This window comes from Rhyacophila brunnea, unplaced genomic scaffold, assembly GCF_057557595.1.
Source record: "Rhyacophila brunnea isolate RB1 unplaced genomic scaffold, BYU_Rbru_1.0 scaffold_1, whole genome shotgun sequence".
Lineage (NCBI taxonomy): Eukaryota > Metazoa > Arthropoda > Insecta > Trichoptera > Rhyacophilidae > Rhyacophila > Rhyacophila brunnea.
The window spans coordinates 18,966,766-18,985,018 of NW_028232751.1; the positions used below are offsets into that span (position 1 = coordinate 18,966,766).

At 33.1% G+C, this 18,253-nt stretch overlaps 1 protein-coding gene across 1 annotated transcript in view; it reads left to right on the forward strand.

Moving 5' to 3' along the window:
- Ack-like (activated Cdc42 kinase-like) overlaps positions 1–18,253 on the forward strand; it is a 77,569-nt gene that overhangs the window by 42,063 nt on the left and 17,253 nt on the right. Inside the window, exons 13-19 of the mRNA XM_085941942.1 lie at positions 1,459–1,717; positions 8,130–8,206; positions 10,388–10,507; positions 10,658–10,818; positions 11,382–11,498; positions 12,200–12,354; positions 13,073–13,125. Coding sequence (XP_085798068.1) covers positions 1,459–1,717; positions 8,130–8,206; positions 10,388–10,507; positions 10,658–10,818; positions 11,382–11,498; positions 12,200–12,354; positions 13,073–13,125 — 942 coding nt within the window. The remainder of the gene's footprint in view (positions 1–1,458; positions 1,718–8,129; positions 8,207–10,387; positions 10,508–10,657; positions 10,819–11,381; positions 11,499–12,199; positions 12,355–13,072; positions 13,126–18,253) is intronic.

Consider the following 18,253-nt stretch of genomic DNA (forward strand, 5'->3'; position numbering starts at 1 on the left):
CTTTGATTTTGTTTTCTAATGTCTTTTTCTTCTTGAACAAAATGTTTTTTTTACTATCTTCATATGATTATAATATTATATATATATATATATATATATAATACACTGATACCAAATACAACCCCTCGCGAAGAGACGTCCCCAATCTCATATCAGAAACCTTACATAAAACAACGACTACCGTCCCGTAAAATCACTATATGCCCTGAAAGTTTGCAACCCCCGATAAATATTAAAAAAATTAAATATACTCTGCAAACGAAAGGCGCTACCCGCTTGTTAGGAGAGATGAAAACCCAACCTTGAAAGTGCAGGCAGAGCAGCGAATTCGCAGGTAGTTGGACGAGTTTACCGTTCAGAGTTTCAAAAATTTCTCAAGTAACCCCTCCCGCACCCCTCAAATTACTTCCCTTAGCTAGTCCTTCCGTAAAATGAAAGAGAGTAGACTAGTACAAAAATGATCACCGAACCGGGATAAACGAAAAACGGCCCTTAACGGCCAGTCCAATATGCGGCGTGTTGATGCCTCAGATATCACAATGCAAAGCCACGTTTGTTTTGATATCATAAAAATCATTGCATCCCTTATCGTATTAATAATAATTCATTATAACCACCCTTAAATTAATTAACCATCAAATGAACAGTACAGTGTGATCTGGTAATATACCAAAAGTTAATCCGCCCATAAGTGACATGTGACAAGTGTAATCCCAAGCCCCGCCCCTCGAATCAAATATAATAAAATCGATGTGTGTAATTAAAAAAAATAAACCTAAATTAAAATTACCGTGTTCTTACTATACTTCTTGCCAATACAATGTGTAACACGAATCCTCATATGCTTCTCTCTCATCACCAAAGTACCAGGAACGAAGCCAACCTTCACACATGAGTTCTTCGTCTTCAGAGTATTAGCACATATATAAATATTAACAGTCTCACCATGGCCGCGTCGGACTATAGCGTCGTGTGTCCCAGGTTTCGAATCCTGGGTGTGAATGTCCATAATATCATTAAAACTAATAAAAAAATCATGTTTGTGAAATATAAAAATGGTGGGTGATGAATATAAACGACTTTGCAATCAAACTCGATTTAAATTCAAGTTAACAAACAAATGGAGCTGATTTCGCAATTTTATGAATAATACATACTGTGGAAAACTACTTACAGAATCAAAAGCAATAGAAATATCTAAAAAAGTTAAAATGAAGGTATGCCAACTTTGAAATGAATAGTAAACTAATACTTTTACCCAAAGATACAATGAAAAACGCTATCAAATAGTTTTTCAAGCTAATTTTAAACAACAATTGACTGTTGTAGTAAAATTGGTTGTTCTTTCCATGAATACTTGCAATTTGTTGAAAATGTGCAGTTAGCCGTTCATGGTAGAGTTTCTCATATGGTCCAAGAAAGTATATTCGTTTTAATTGTGTACATTATTCTTTCCAGTATAACCGCTTACCGAGGCAAGTGGTAACTCCCTATAAGCCTTCGGAAGACTTGGAGCAAACACCACTAATAAACCCGAATTCACCGTCTCATCTGACTGCTAACAATCCAGCACTGACGTCCCTTTCGCCGTACACAATTCTCAAGAATTTCACATCAAAGCAGCATCATCCTAACGGGGACAATGCGGAAGGTAACGCTGGCGGGGACTTTGTCAATTTGAAACACTTGTCTGAAGATGATGTGGACTCAGGCTATGGTAAGTTTTATTTTGTTACCTTTCGTAATATATAAAAGCAAACAAATTTATTTAGACCATTTCAGTAAAACCTTGTTAATAACAGATAATTCAAAATTCGCCGTAAATTGAAATTTCACCAAATTTCCCTTGGAACATTAATTTCATATAAAACCATACCTTTAATTTGAATTTCGTAATACAAAATGATTTCAGAGTCCTGGCATATAAAAATATTCAAAAAATCATAGTAAAGTACACTACATCTATATATATATAAAAATTAATATTTGTTTGTCTGTCTGTCTGTCCCATATGAGTTCCTATAGCATTCATCCGATTGCGATGAAACTTTCGTCAGTTGTTGTGCGCACACCCTCGAAGATTTCTGAAATAGTACAACCATCTTCTTCTTCTATTCTATCTTCTATTCATATGCGTTCCTATACCATTCATTCATCCGATTGCAATGAAACTTTGGTCAGCTGCACGCACGCCCGCGAAGCTTTCTGAATTGGTACAACTATCTTCTTCTATTCGTATGCGTTCCTATACCAAATTCGGAAAATCCATGCTTCTCACATGGACAGCTGTATGTGGCCTGTTCACGCGTTGGAAAACCTTCTGATTTATTCGTTTACGCACCAGACGGAAAAACAAAAAATATTGTGTATCCAAAAGCACTATAATAAACAGAATTAAAACACAAACACTTTATTTCTTTGACTGACATTGCAACGCATGCCGGGTACTCACTAGTGTTTTTATAAAAATCAATGTTTTTTAAAATTACTATAAAAAATATTATAACGATGAATTATGTAGTCAAAAATCTAAATGGTCAAAAATTGAAAACTTAATAAACTAAATTTTAATAATAAATATGACCATAAATATAATGTAATAATAACGTTACTCGTGACATAAATATGTACACTTAACACTAAACACATAACACTTTATTTCTTTGAATGGCATGCCAGGTACTCGCTAGTATTTCGTAAAATTATGACAGACGTTTTTTTAAAACATAAATTGCTTATTTTATGAAGGTAATAAAAATAATCCTGAAATTTTATGACCCATTCATCAGTAGCACAACTGCACTCCACTCAAAGAAAAAACAATAACTCACATGTTACAGGGCTGTATGTATTTAATTGTTGATGGCTTATTGGATTTTCACATAGTTTTACTAGAGAACCAATGCCAAACAATTGTGTTGACAAATTGAAAAAATTAAAAATATTTCGTATTTTTTATAATCCTAGCTCCTCATGGTGGTAAATAACTACCTCAATGACATTAACCTTTCTAACGCGGCAACTGACTTTAGTCAGCCTATACGCGCGAGTCATCCGCGCGTCAGCTGACTAAAGTCATTTCGATTTTCGTTTGCCTAGTACTGCTTTCCGCCAGGCGCGAATAATTCGAATATTGATTTAATTTATTCAAAAATCATCCTTCTCTTGACATCTGTCAATGGATAGCCTAAACTTTTGTTCTATCTAATTTAAATAAATATTTTTCGGGAGCGTGTCTTGAATAAAAATATATCAGTCATCGGGCCAATTCAAATTTGCCGCGTATATAGTGTCTTATCGCTTCTTAGTGCATGTGCGCCGAAGACATTTGACTGACGTGTTTGTAACGATACGAGTTTGCGATATAATAAGTTATATTGTTTTTTAGTGATTGAAAAACTATTTGGTGCGTAAACTGTTAAATAGAATATTCGAAAGTTACATTGATCAAAGTGAATTTACAAAATATTTTTACAAAAGGAATGCTTTTGGAGATTGCATTCATTCGCCTATCTGCCAGTATATTATCCGCGAGTTTATAGTTTCGGAAAATAATTTGAACCAGGTGTCATTTAAATATACCTAAAAGTCCGCGATTTAATATGTCTCTTTGTTTATCATTGATTAACATTTTTAAATACTATTTTCTGGTTATAGTATTAGGTGAAACAGACAAAAATTATTTATTTACCCTAGTTATCAGCCATTTATAAAGAAAAGACACGAACACTCAGACGCCCGTTCCCGCATAAATGCGGAAATTGTCGTATTACGCAAACACCAGGTCCCGCGCTACTGAATTTTTATACACTGCGCGGCAAATCATCGTCTGCTGGTGTGAGACAGACACTTGAGAATTATTTTTTTCGTAATACTATTCAAAAGGGTTTGATTCATGACTACTATTTTTTTTATGTAGAATTCTTCTTATATTTATAGTCGAAAATAACCCGAGTTACTTACTATCACGTCATTATAATAAAATAAGAGATTACCTATTCTAGTACCAGGTTATTGAAGTTGAGTGTGGCCTACAAGTCTAAACTTCTTTTCTTTTTCTCTTTTTTTTTTCTTCTTCCTCTACCGTAAATTTGTATTGTAATAACTGTATGAGAAATTATTGTTACAATGTGTATATATAGTGTATGTTAAAAAGTAAAGCTAAATAAGACTCAATTGAGACTTCAGAGCTTAATAAAAAAAAAAAAAAAAAAAAAAAAAATATAATAAAAAAAAAACAAATGAACTTGAAAATAAAATTGTGGTGACTATAAAGCATTTAGAAGTGCAAAAAGTGTTTGAAATTTAATATTTTACGAATTGTAATAGGTATTCGAAAAATAAACCATTTTGTTATATAAACTATGTGTCATTCGATTCCATTCAGTTCGGGGTCAATGGTAGGTACAAACCAGGCACTGGTGGTAAGTACATCACTCTCAAATAGCCAGTAGTTCTCAAGGATGATTTATTTATACTCGGCCTGCAGTGCTGCAATGTGTATGCGAGTTCAAACAAAAGTTACACAGTTTGAGATGTCCTGGATGCTATAAAAATGAGTTATTTATGACTGATATTTTTTCAACACACTCAACAAAAATGCTCATAAAAGTCATAAACCATATTATTATTCATTATGTGTATGGCATATTTGTCGAAATGGTAGCCGGTAGACTATAAGAATACTGAACTGTTCTTACACTTGTTAATCTGTCATCGACGCATTAGTCCAGCACCATTTCGTAAGTGTCATGGCGCCGCTCGAGTAAGCTGGCATTTTTTCAATGAAGAAGTCTTGTTCGTGATTTCTTATCAGATTTAGGCGACGAATGTTTATTTTTAGAGTCACATAAAATATTAGGTTCTGTCATAATCATTTTTGAACTTGACTCCGATTTTTTACTACTCTATTTGTGTATGTTTGACTGACATTTATTACGATTTATTGATGCTTGAAATCACAACGCGCACTGTTGTACTAAGTCGGGATTCGTAACGCTTAGAAAGGGTTAATATGGACGAATCATCTGGAAAAGAAAATGACACTCACTTTTTTGTCGGGTCTGCCAAATGGCATAATCTGTTCTAACGCCATTACAATAAAGGTGATATTGCTATAAATTCCTGATGCTTTTTGTTGGTCTGCCGAATGGTTCGGTTCGAATGGGTTCGCTCAAATGAACATTGACATTAGAAACACTGCTCTAACGCCATTACAATAAAGGTCATATTGCTATAAATTCCCGATGCCTGATATCGCATAATGGAGAATGCGTGACGTCTACCTATACATGCGAATGCGCGAATTTACTTGCTAGCTACTGTATTGAGTGCGTCGTCCATTAATAATGTCATTGAACTACCTAGATTACTTGGTAACTTCAATTAATGGATTAATGACGCATGGTATTTGCACAGATTTTAATTTGAAAGAATTGTATCAGAAATTTGGTAGGCACATCTATGATCATCAATCAAATTAATGAAAATCATTTTTTTTTCTTCAAAATTTAAATATTTTTCTCCCCATACAATACATATTTCGTAATTCAAATTTTTTTTCGATTTTCGGTCCTGTGGAATTCATATTAACGAGGTTTCACTGTATTTTTTGTAGAATTTTCACTGTAGAATTTCATGTTTTCAATATTTTTTTTCCTCGATATTGACGGAACTCGGAACGGTCATTTCGATTAGGCATATAATCACTAATTTCAGAAAACAAAACCATGGTGTTACAAGTACATATTTAGAATTGTCATAATAAATATTTTATCCACAACCAAATACAATTAAAATTTCATATACTAAATTATTAACTGCCTAAATAAATTAATGTTAAAAATGCAATATAGAATATTTCTCACGATGATTATGTAACTTTATTAATTTTGGAGAATAACAGTGGCATAATTTAATTAATTTTGCATGAACTAATTCTATTTTAACGCAATTTACAAGTTGATGAGATAGATATTTTATCTTAATTCCGTGTGGTGTAGTTATATCAGTGGTGAAGGGTGGAGGTAGCCTATAAGATTCGACATAACTTTGTCAGTCATACTTATTTGTTTTCATTGATCTAAGAATACAATTTGCAGATGGTGCTGGTTAGTTTTTTTTAAATTCAATTAAATCCTTCCTTACCAAACCATAAGAGTTTACGTATGCTATGGGCGATCTGACAAAAATAGTGTACACTTCTTCAGTCATACTTATTTGTTCAGGTTGAATTATGAATACATTTTGCAGATGGTGTCAGTTAGTTTGTTAAAATTCATTAAGCCCTGCATACATCACCAAACCGTAATCGATAAAAAATATTCATCTATATATACAAAATCTAGAATTATGTATGGTTTAATGGTATAATTTTAGATATTTTATAGATAAATGAATATTTTTTGACTATTATCTACTATGATTTGGATTGGGCAGAGTTCAATTGAATTTTAAAAACTAACAAACACTATCTACACATTGTAGTCTTAGTCCAATGAAAACAAATATGTTTGACTGACAATGTTTAGTGTGCACTATTTATGTCGGATCTTAACAGCTTATTCAACATCCTTTTTGATATATGACAATTTTATTTAACAATGTAACCAATCAAAATAAATATGTATTGCCAAATTAGTAATCGTCATTGCCAGACAAGGTCTATTATCTTCCTGACAAATATGATTTCATGTGTTTTTATAACAATCCAATTATTTATATAAAACATACATATGTTGGTACATTATTTCCTTTTGAAGATTATTCAATTTTTCCTAGTTGCAATAGGAAATGAAAGGGGGAGATAACAAACGAAATTCACTACTATACCGTTAACGTTAACAAAAGCATTGGTTATTTTAGAGTTATACTATTAGCAGCTGTACAATCCTTATCTGTTGTTTACTAACTGATATGATCACTGTAACATCTTATATTTATATTTTTAATAATCATTGTATTCCTGGCAATCAATCCTATTGAAAATAGTTAAGTTGTTTTGGAAGAGTTTGGTGTAGATAATATTTTTACGTGTGCGAATTAAATGTGCACAAAACAAACAGGGTTTTTATTGTTATTTGTAAATTGTTCTAAAAAAATTCCCAAACAAAATTAACTAAGTAACAGACATTCTTAATAAACAATGCATATTAAATACGTAAAATAATGGTCTATATTACAATATGTATTTTAAAACTATGTATATAAAAATTAATACAAGGATGTTCTGCATTTTTTATTTATCTGTGAGAGTATACTGTGGTTATATTAATTTTTTTATCACTAAAAACAATGTTTATCTGCTATATTTGTAGATTTTGTTTTGCAAACCTAAAATCACTAATACCATAGCTCTAAAAGTGATTGTTATCTATCATTTATTTATCATGTAAATTGTAAAATCATTTTCTCACATATTATCAGTATTAATTTTAATTAATCTTACAAGATAATTTGTTTTATTTACACAACGTGTTTCAGTTTCACAGCATCTTCAGGATTATATGAATTTGTTAGTGTTGTAAAGATATCATCCCTATTGAATCTGTGATATGTCAAACTACATTTACATTTAGAAACATTTACCATTATTTTGTGTAATATTTTAAACAGCACTTACCAGTTGTGTTGTCCATGAATTAGTTATTTTGGTGGTATTCATAAAACACTGGTTAAAGATAATATAGTAACAAACACGGACACTATGATTTGCGTTGAATTGAATTAGATTTCTTTTCGGCATTGAAAGTATTTGTTCAGCAAAATTTCTTGTTGCAACATATTATTATGTAATATTTAAAACATTAACATATCATTTTCAACTTTTTACCATTCAATATATATAATTCCATGTATGGCGATAACTATCTATTATAATTTTATAGATTTTACGTACTTTTAACCATGTGTAAACGGTGAATGAAACACAATATTGTGACTACCGATACAAGAGTGAGATAAGAAAAATGCCCATTTCTAGAAAGCACACAAACAACCGTTCGGTGTATAGCCAGTTGTCATGACATTTAATGTATGTAGATAAGTCTGATAGGCAATGTTATTTTATTATATATATTTTTAATATCCAATTACAACATTAAGATTGTAAAAAATATTATTGTTTGTAGGTGCTGCGTCACTACAACCTTCGTCGGGTGTTCCAAATCTGAACATAAATTTTCAAGAAAAATCTCTACCTAAGTGTGTAAGTATGAATAATTGTGACATTTTCTTGTTTGATATTGTTGCCATAGTAAAAAAAGTGTTTCATTCACTCATTTAATATTTTCTATTTCATACACAAAATTGAACAAGCATTTTTATTTCATTAAGCTTATTTTACCGCATACGGTGGAACTCAATTTTACATGCCCGGAATCCATCCACATTTTACCGCTATTTGTGTGTAGTTTCTGCAGTCCGTTTCATTTCTGGTTTTATATATTTTTTCAAAAGTATTAAAAAATCAATTAAATTCATTTATTAAAATTAAAAATCCAATTTACATGAAAATTCATTTCACTCGTGTGCGTTTATATAAAATTTATAGACATGCAGTGCCTAGGTTACACACGGCAGTTTATTAAGTTTTTTGTTTTTTGTTAATGCCCATTTAAATAATGTCTAATGTCTCAGCAAAATAAAACATTGTCCGCCCTAGAGAAAAAAAAACATTCTTGAAGACGTGAAAGGACACATTGACTAGAAAACTAATCTTTATATGTTTTTATCTTTCTAATTTTACGATATGATTTTTTATTTGAATGAATTTATGTGGTGAATATCAAATGGTAATTTAAAAATTAGTGATAAGTAAATAATTTTTATTTGGTGAATACTAGCCAAGATAATGAAATAGAATTATTTTACAAATTATCAATTACTGACACCAAACTATATTATATATTGCTTTCCACGAAGGATTCACAGTAAATGAATATTAATTGTACGAGGGTGGGTCAATAAGTCCTTAGAAAAGCCGACAGGTGGCGCGACTAGTACTGTAAGCGGTTTGTTTTCATGCAGCGGCACTACCGATTCAGTATGCTGCGAAGTTTCAATCAGATTGGTCGGGTTGTTGTTTTTTATTTTCGTACATTTAAAAAAAAAAATTGCTTGTTTACAAAAATGGAGAAAATTGAGTTTAGAGCTGTTATTAAATATTTTAATATAAAAGGGTTAACAGCAAAGGAAATAAAAAATGAGTTGGATTTAGTTCACGGCATATCTGCTCCTTCACTTGCAACTATTTATAACTGGTTAAATGAATTTAAACGTGGTCGTACATCAACAAAGGATGAACCACGCTCAGGACGTCCTGTAGAGGTGACTACACCAGAAATGATCAATAAAATCCACGATATGGTGTTAAGTGACCGAAGATTAAAGTTGAGTGAGATAATTGAGGTTACAGGGATCTCAAAAGGTAGCGTCATTTCTATTTTACATGACAAATTGGGCATGAAAAAAGTTTCTGCAAGATGGGTGCTGCGTTTGCTCACAGTCGACAATAAACGCAATAGGGTGGTGGCCTCTAAAGCCCTGTTGTCGCTCATGCAACGCAATCCGGATGAATTTTTTCGTCGCTTTGTGACTGTAGATGAAACATGGATACACCACTATACTTCCGAGTCGAAAGAACAGTCAAAGCAGTGGATTGCGAAAGGCGAACCATGTCCAAAGAAGGCGAAAACCGTAAAATCAGCTGGTAAGGTTATGGCTACTGTATTTTGGGATGCACGTGGAATTATTTTCGTTGACTATTTGGAAAAAGGAAAAACAATAACAGGGGATTATTATGCATCTTTATTGGACCAGCTAAAAAACTAAATTGAAGAAAAACGGCCTCATTTAAACAGGAAAAAAATCCTCTTTCATCAGGACAATGCCCGTGTTCACACATGTTTACGATCAATGGCTAAAATTGAAGAATTGAAGTTCGAATTGATCGACCACCCACCGTATTCGCCAGATTTAGCCCCCAGTGACTTTTTCCTTTTCCCAAACTTAAAAAAATGGCTAAGTGGACAACGTTTTTTTTCAAATGAAGAAGTCATCGATCGGACAAATGCTTATTTTGAGGACCTTCCGAAAACTTATTTTTCTGACGGTTTAAAAAAAATTGAGAAACGTCTAACCAAGTGTATTGAGCTCCAAGGAGATTATGTTGAGAAATAAAAAAAAAATACAAAAATAAAAACTGTTTTAATGCTTTTTTCTAAGGAATTATTGACCCACCCTCGTATTTCATTCTGTTTTGAGACACATTTTTTTTAAATAGTCTTGAACATGGTAAAGATGTTATTATTAATTGTACCTGTGGCAAGAATTAATTGAAAAAGTAGAAATAGCCATATTAATTGAAAATGTATTTTAAAATTTACAGTTGAATTTAAAGGATCCACCTGGCATCAATTACGAATGTAACACTCTTGAGTATGAAATTGCATGCCAGTCAGACGTGCTTCAACACGAATACCAAGAGATTTCCGATGATGATGACCAGGTTAGTGTTGAATATTTTCTCTAATTGTTTTCGGCATACTCTCTCAATTAATTAGGTAATTAACCATTATAAGATTAAATTCCAAAATAATGTTCATTGCAACAAGCTGTATTATTTTATTTGCTTATTTTATCATTTTATGAATTCTAGAAACCTTCGGATGATGGCTCCATGTTCAGAAACCATTCGCTTCTAGACGAGATCGAACTGATGTTTCCAAGCTTGGGTTGCTCTAGGCAGCAACCAGTATCGGCTAACCAAGACCACGAGGGTACCAATCTAAAGAACGAACTTACGGAAATGAGCACCAAGTATGGGATTTGATTATTGTTTTTATCTTACTTACCATTCACTTAACGTACTTACTTTCCATATCACTGTTGCGGCTAAGTGTTATTAACCGTTATAATAAAGTGATAGTGTTGTATAGAGCTGTGAAATCTAGATATTGTAAAGGTTTAGTTCCACTGAAAAAAATTGCATTAGATTTTGTATAATTTAAAACTGGAAGTCCGGTTATCTTATCTCAATAGATATAATTTAATAAATACTTTTTATGCGTCTGAATTAATGTAGATACGTGATTGGGTGTGCAAACAAACAATTCTTATTTTAGGGTTTTCAACTGGTTCTTAGTAGGAAGTCTTGTGTACTAATATTGCTTAAAAGAGGACTTGTGTTGAAATCATGCCTGGCTCAAAAGATTTGGATTGCATATGTTTTTTAAACAAATTGTGTTTTTGTATCCAAAATGCCTCTTTCTCTTCATCTAAATTTGGGTCATAGTACAAATAATATTTCAAGATAATTCTATATTGAGTCTTAATTAAATTGGGACTATAATTCGAATTATCATTTTTTGTTTTTCTTTCAGGTTAAGTCACACGGCTACGTTATCGAAAAAAAAGAAGACTACAGTGAAACCAATTTCGGCACATGATCAGTTGATGCTTGATTCAGCTATTGAATATGCCAATCAATTAACTGCAAGGTATGTACTGATTATATAGATAATTTCGTTTCTATAGTAGACTAAATATTAGTGAACTGTAATTAATAGCCCCTTTACACATCCGTCGATTTATTGCCGGCAATACATATTGTCATTATAATGAAAGTAAAAGGCAAAAACACTTTTTGTCGAACGTGTTGCAACACTGCATGCTTAGATCAAAAAAGTTAAATGACCTAACATTTCTTTAATTTGCGTGACAATAACTAATATCAATAATACACTACGCAGCATATTTTGATGTTTTTACCGCCATTTAATTTAAATCTGTCAATACATTTTATGTTCCAAATCATTGGTCATTTGTCAATTACCATCCTGGCGACCATGCTATGAAGTTTCTTTGACATTTTCACAACTAACGCGGCCCGCTTACACTTGAAAAATGAGATTGGTGAGACAATCGGCATTCTGTTTTTAAACAGGCAATGTTGTGACAGCTTAATTTGCAAGCTATTGTCAGTAAATCCATACGTGTGTATAGGCGGTATAAATAGATGAATAAACACACTTTGTGAAATGATTGTTTCAAAATAATTACTATTGTGGAGCCAGGGATATACTTACACATGTCTTGGTGATTAAAAAAAATATTGGTATGTATTTCTGCTTCTGGGCACACCCCACAATGAGATTTTGGGAAAAATGGTTTTGATATTTGACTCTTCTGTTTTTTACAGATCTATGACCCATTTGGATAACAATGAAACCCCTCATACACCGACTTCGCCGTCGGAGAAATCCAAGTTTTCATTTCGCTTTCCCATTCCTGGAGCATCTCACGGCGGAACCCTGAAAATCAGCGACAATTCTGCCAAGACAATGAAGGGAAGTGGTAAGTTAATTTGGTTTTTTTGATATATCTGTAATGTAAAGGTGTTAATATTTCACTGACAAACTCATAGGAATCAATAGTCTTTGGTTGTCGAGCTATCACATTGTCTGTTTCTTAAATTAAACATAATATGGCCATCCAAAAAATTCCTATAATCCTTTTGCAACCTTCCAAATCTTCAGGATATACATTAGAATTCAGTTGGATGAGAAACGAAACTGGAAAATTAAAATATGATACAGGGTCGGATCAGAATTGTCTTTATCTAAGATGTGGCAGGTGTGTTGCAGGACATTACAGATAATGATGTATGGGATTGTATGGAGATAGTTTGAAATTGTGTCTCTTATGTTTCTCTTGGAATTTAATATCAGTTGTGTGTGGCAATATAGATGGCTGCATTATGGAATTTTCTGCAAATAGTTCACCAATTTAAAAAATATAGTAATTGATTCTATGCAATGATATTTTTGCATATGTATCTGTCTGTCACAAGCTCCATCTACTGCCTTATCCCCAAGGATTTACAGAGTTAGAAAAAAGATCATCATTCCAAGTTATGAATTATTATCGTCAATTGTTCAAATTATAATTAATATTATATGTACGTCATTCAATGGAAGAATAATGTTTTAATTTCACTCTCATATTGTTATTAAATTTTAAGTGAATTTTAGACCACGCATTACATAATATTATCATCATTTCTCATTTTCAGTTAAAGAAAAGAGAAACTTCAGTCAAGAAGCTCAAAGCGTTCCGGATATTCAGGTGAGAAAATATCATATTATTATATTGTTATTTATAAGTCTGTTTAAGCTCATAAATTCTTAAGCAAGATATTTGTAAGTTGTCTTTAAGGAAACTAATCAATCAGTCTATCATAGATCTCAATTGAACCTGAGAGTACTTACAATATGATTATAATAATACAGTATAACCCTGTTATTTTGAAATCCTGAGGATATTGAAAAACTATTTGGAACTAACAAAAATCACTGTATGTACAAAAGTAGTATAAAAATTGAATAATAGGTAGTGTGTAATATTTTTTGATGTTTACCATTGAACATGCTGAAAGTATCATAATACAGTCGAATTTGGTTATTACGAGGATGATGGCTCCGACTGAGTTTGCTCGTTATATCAGAGAATAGGTATTTTTAAATGAGCGGTAACATAACACAAAAAGTTGCAATTCAAACAAAAATACACAAATAGAATTTTTGCCCGAAACAAGCATGATATTCATAGACTACAAAGAAGTTGTTTATTGTAATGAACGCTGGTAGGCATGGTCCCCACAAGGAGGGGGCTGATAGGGCTCTAGCCTGTGGGCCCGGGCTTAGGGGGGCCCGGGCTTAGGGGGGCCCGGTGTGGCGACCAACTAAATGAGATGAACAGAAAACAATAAGAGACTTTATGAAATAATATTGACCTGTATTTTGTCATGCAATTAAAATTAATTATTTTCAACACAACACAATTATTCCATTCACCATACTGACTTAATTCGGCTCTTCTGATTTCGCCGTCTATACGCACACGTCTTTTTTGCTGAAATACAATACAATCCATTAATAAGTAGGTACATCAATTGCGTTGATTTAAAGCTCAAATTGCAAAAACAATAAAAAAACGCAATAAGCGACAAAAAGCGATTACTTTGCGCGTGGTTTTTATGAGTTCATGACTTTTGTTAGCTTGCAGGTGTTTGTTTTGATAATTGACTGCATTTGAGATAATGCACGCTGACAAAGAAAATTAACTGAACAAAAGGTGCATTATATAAACAGTTTCTAACTTATAGTGAGTGATATCTGATATGAGTGATATCACTCACTGATAGGCCCGTTTTAGACGGGACACCGGTGTCGCGCTCGTATTAATATAGGAGGCCTTTGTATTTGAATAAAGGGGCTTTTGTATTATGTTTATGAACGTCCCAGAGTTAATGAGTCAACGAGCGGTCGGGAAGTCTCTGACATGTCTGGCAGCGTAGCCAGCTGTAGTATAATTATAGTATTTGTACTATAATTTTGGTGCGTGTACTATGTCTGATATAAAAATAGTATAGTACCCCTAAAAAATTTGCACTAATAGTAAAAAAGTCGCATGCGGCGCAAGTTTACATCGAGATTATTAAAAGTTTTTTGTGGAATACAATTTTTGATTATAGTTTGTCGATATTAAATACTTTGAGTAGATGAAGGTAAGTACTCGACAACACGCTGAATACTAATTTTTACCTCGCGGAACGACGTTTGGGAAACACTGCTGTAAAGCGTCACACTGTTGTTAACCTTAGCTATAGGTAGGGGGGCCCGCCAACGATCTTGGCCTGAGGGCCCCGCTTCAGGATGTGGGGGCCATCCTGGTAGGTACCTACTGACTTCACAAACCTTGGATTTTTACATGCAATTTCAACCATATGCGTGGATACTTTTTTAATATTGTCGGCGAAAACACCAATTAGGTAGGTACTTAGACACTTAACTAGTGTCATAAACGTAATCCGATCCCGACGGCATTCTGTCCGGTCGGATTTTATTGCTTAGGGTCGAAATATTTTCAAACGATCGACACATTAACCCATTGGAGACAATCGGCGCCAAGACTGGCACCGCTGTTGACCAAGTGATTCTGGACAATCGACGCCGCTTGTCCTTGGTAAAAATGTTCAATTTTTTACATTGAGATATTTCTTGAAACCCTACAAGTTTACCTACATATTTAAAAAAATGAATTTAAATTGAATTGATTCAATACTTACACAAGTTTTGAATAAATATTAAAATTAATCATAATGAATCATATAATATAAAAGTTGTAGCGGTTTTAGTAAACTTGTAAAATTTACTACAAAATTAAATCTGGATGTTGGTCCAAAATTTTTCCCATTTTAATCTGTCTTCAATGGGTTAACAGTTTTAAGAAAAAATTGATGATATTTTAGCTCAGTCCTGATAAGTAGCTCGTTATAAAAGTGAATAAATGTATGGAGAAAATCATAAACTAAAATGTCAACGAATGTTTCCTCATTACATCCGAGACCTCGCTATATCTGTGATCGTAATAACCGAGTTCGACTGTATTATTATTGTGTTTATTCAAAATTCGACATTACAGCTATCAGACCAATAATAAGTAAATTGGTATGTAGTTTGCTATATTATAGTATGTACCAATAATCAAAAAATACATTTAACTGATTATTTTATGATTCAATGTTAAGTGTCTTCTTATATTATTTGGATAAACTGATAAAACTAATAGTCATAATATAAAATATACATAGCAAATAGAATACATAAAAATACATAACATAAAAATGTTATTGTATTTCTGGTTATGCAGAACAAAATATAGTTGCAAATCAAGGATTTTTTCGATTTATAATCAATTTTGTTAATTGTGTTTTGAATTAAAATTTTTGAGATTACAGGGTTGTACTGTACGACTAACCTTTTAATATACCTACTATTATTGATATGTAATGCTAAATTCTTGTGTATACTAATAAGTTCTTAATTTTAATATTTTCAAATATCCTTTCCTTCATTAATCCGCAAATTCACTCCTTTGTTTTAAAATTGCATGTGTTTTTATCTTGTTTATTTAATTTTTACAATGATATATTTAATTTTTTAAATTCTGTTGACATGAAAATAGAAACTGCAATGTTCATTGCAGTCTCTCAGTTCTATTGCCAGTAATGATATTGAATCAATGTCACAGAATATTTTGCGGTTGCCATTATGGGACAAAGCATCTGCTGAGTTCTGCTTCGCTAAATCTCGAGAATTATTAACGAAACCACTGAACATAACTTCATATTCAGATTTAAGTGAAATATCTTCCATCGGTTATGACGTTTCATCACTTCAAGGCACACTTAACTCACAAAAAAAGCAACAATTGTTAGGAAATCTCTTGTATGCTTTGGATCGTGATAATTCAAGGGATTTCAGCAAAGATGGACAAAATTTTAATAACTTACATATCAGTAATCAAGATAAAGAAAGTGATAACGATACACTGACAAAAAAATCCAAAAGATTATCTGTATGTAAGTCGGAGATTGATAATTCTGTCGCTATGAATATTGATATGAAATCCTCCAAAGCATTTGACAATGCTAATGTTGGCTCAATTGAAAGTAGCGGTGGCACTCTTAAAAAGGATATGAAAGAAATCAAGAGTCGCAAAAAACGATCTAAAGATAAGAATATTCTTAGAGATTCCGATGAATTGAAATCTTCATCGTTTGATTTACTAGAAACTATTGATCGTAGTCTTTCAAATGTTGGGCTGTTGTCTTACAAAACACCAAAAACTATAAAAGACCCTGATAGTCCACAATTTAATACTAAAAATGCTAGCCTGACTCCAAAATCAGTAACATCTCCTAACATGGATTTTTTCCTATTTCCAAGTCTAAATGACGAACTATTGGAACCGGCCCAGCAAGTGTACGAGCCTGATAATCGAGTGTTCAGCCCGAGGAGTTTGAAAAGTGATTTTAGTTTTCATGAACCGGTTAACAATGGAAAACAGCAATATCATGACAAGTATGATAACAATATACCGAAGTCGGATAGTTTCTCGAGGAAGAAATATTCCTTTCAGGGTTCTTTGGCTCGTAGGCCTGATAATTTCTCGACAAATCCAGACAGGCATAATTCGAAACAGAATTTTGTTTATGCTCAGCGTATAAACGGTAAGAAATATGTTGTTGGTGGATCAAATAATAATTTCGGTTTCGAAAAAAAGAAACATTTTGAAAGCGGTCTACATGATTCCACTGCAAGTATTCATTCCGCGTATCAGATTCCAACGCAAAATGTTGTCAAAAACCAGGAAGATTTCTATGGGAGTAGGCCACGAGCCTTATCGTTTTCTGAAAGGGGCGCATTTGTTGCGAAAAATATGCAAACTCAAAATAATATGCCCCCACAAAAAGTTTTGAGCTCCAAATCTATCAAGGCCCGAAATCTTAGAAGACAGTCGTATAATCCCGGTGTTTATGATGTGGATTCTTCTTCTTCAGATAGTGATGCTACAATGGATTATTCAATCAGTCATTCTGAATGCGATATTCGTTTGATTATTAATAAAACTACCGCGCAAAGGAATAAGCATTATAGACAGTTGTCTTGCCGCAGACCTGGTCGCGAGAGTTCTAATAAGAATCCCGGTGTGGAAATTCCTGGGAATTGTATTGGGTCCAAATTTTCTAGCTCAAATTCCAGCATCCGGAGCGTGCCACAAAATTTCATAATGGGTGGAAGTAGTGTACGTGATGATAAATACCGTAAAGTATGGTATCCGCAGGCATCTGTCGATTTCATGGCAAGTCAAGTAGAGCAAAATCAAAAGCAAAATCCTTACTTTGACGATTATAATTCTCAATATGGCCCGACAGGATTTCTTATCAATAATCAAAAACAAAGCTTCAACACAGGTTTTGATATGTTGAAAATGAAGAAAACTAATCTTATTGCCACTAATCATCTGCACCCTGATTACGGAATGGAAAGATCAAATTTTGACGTGTCTAAGTTAACTGGTAAAAGTCCCCCGCCATCTCAAAATTTTTTGAACAACATATTAACAGCAGCGACTACTAAGACAGGTGGTATTCCTAGTGTCAGGTCAGCCACTACGGCCCCGAACAGTTTCGATTGGCCCGAAACAATCAGCGGGGCTGATCTCATGAGGAATACGCAGTATCCCCCGCAGGATGCCGGTAGAGGAAGCTTTTTCAACAATCACAAGATGTCAGCCGATGTAGTGACAGACGACGGGAGGAGATGGCACAGTGCTAATCGGCAGATGATTCCAAGTAACAGACTGGACCATCACCAGCACGAGACATCGTCTTCTGATTCCAGCAACA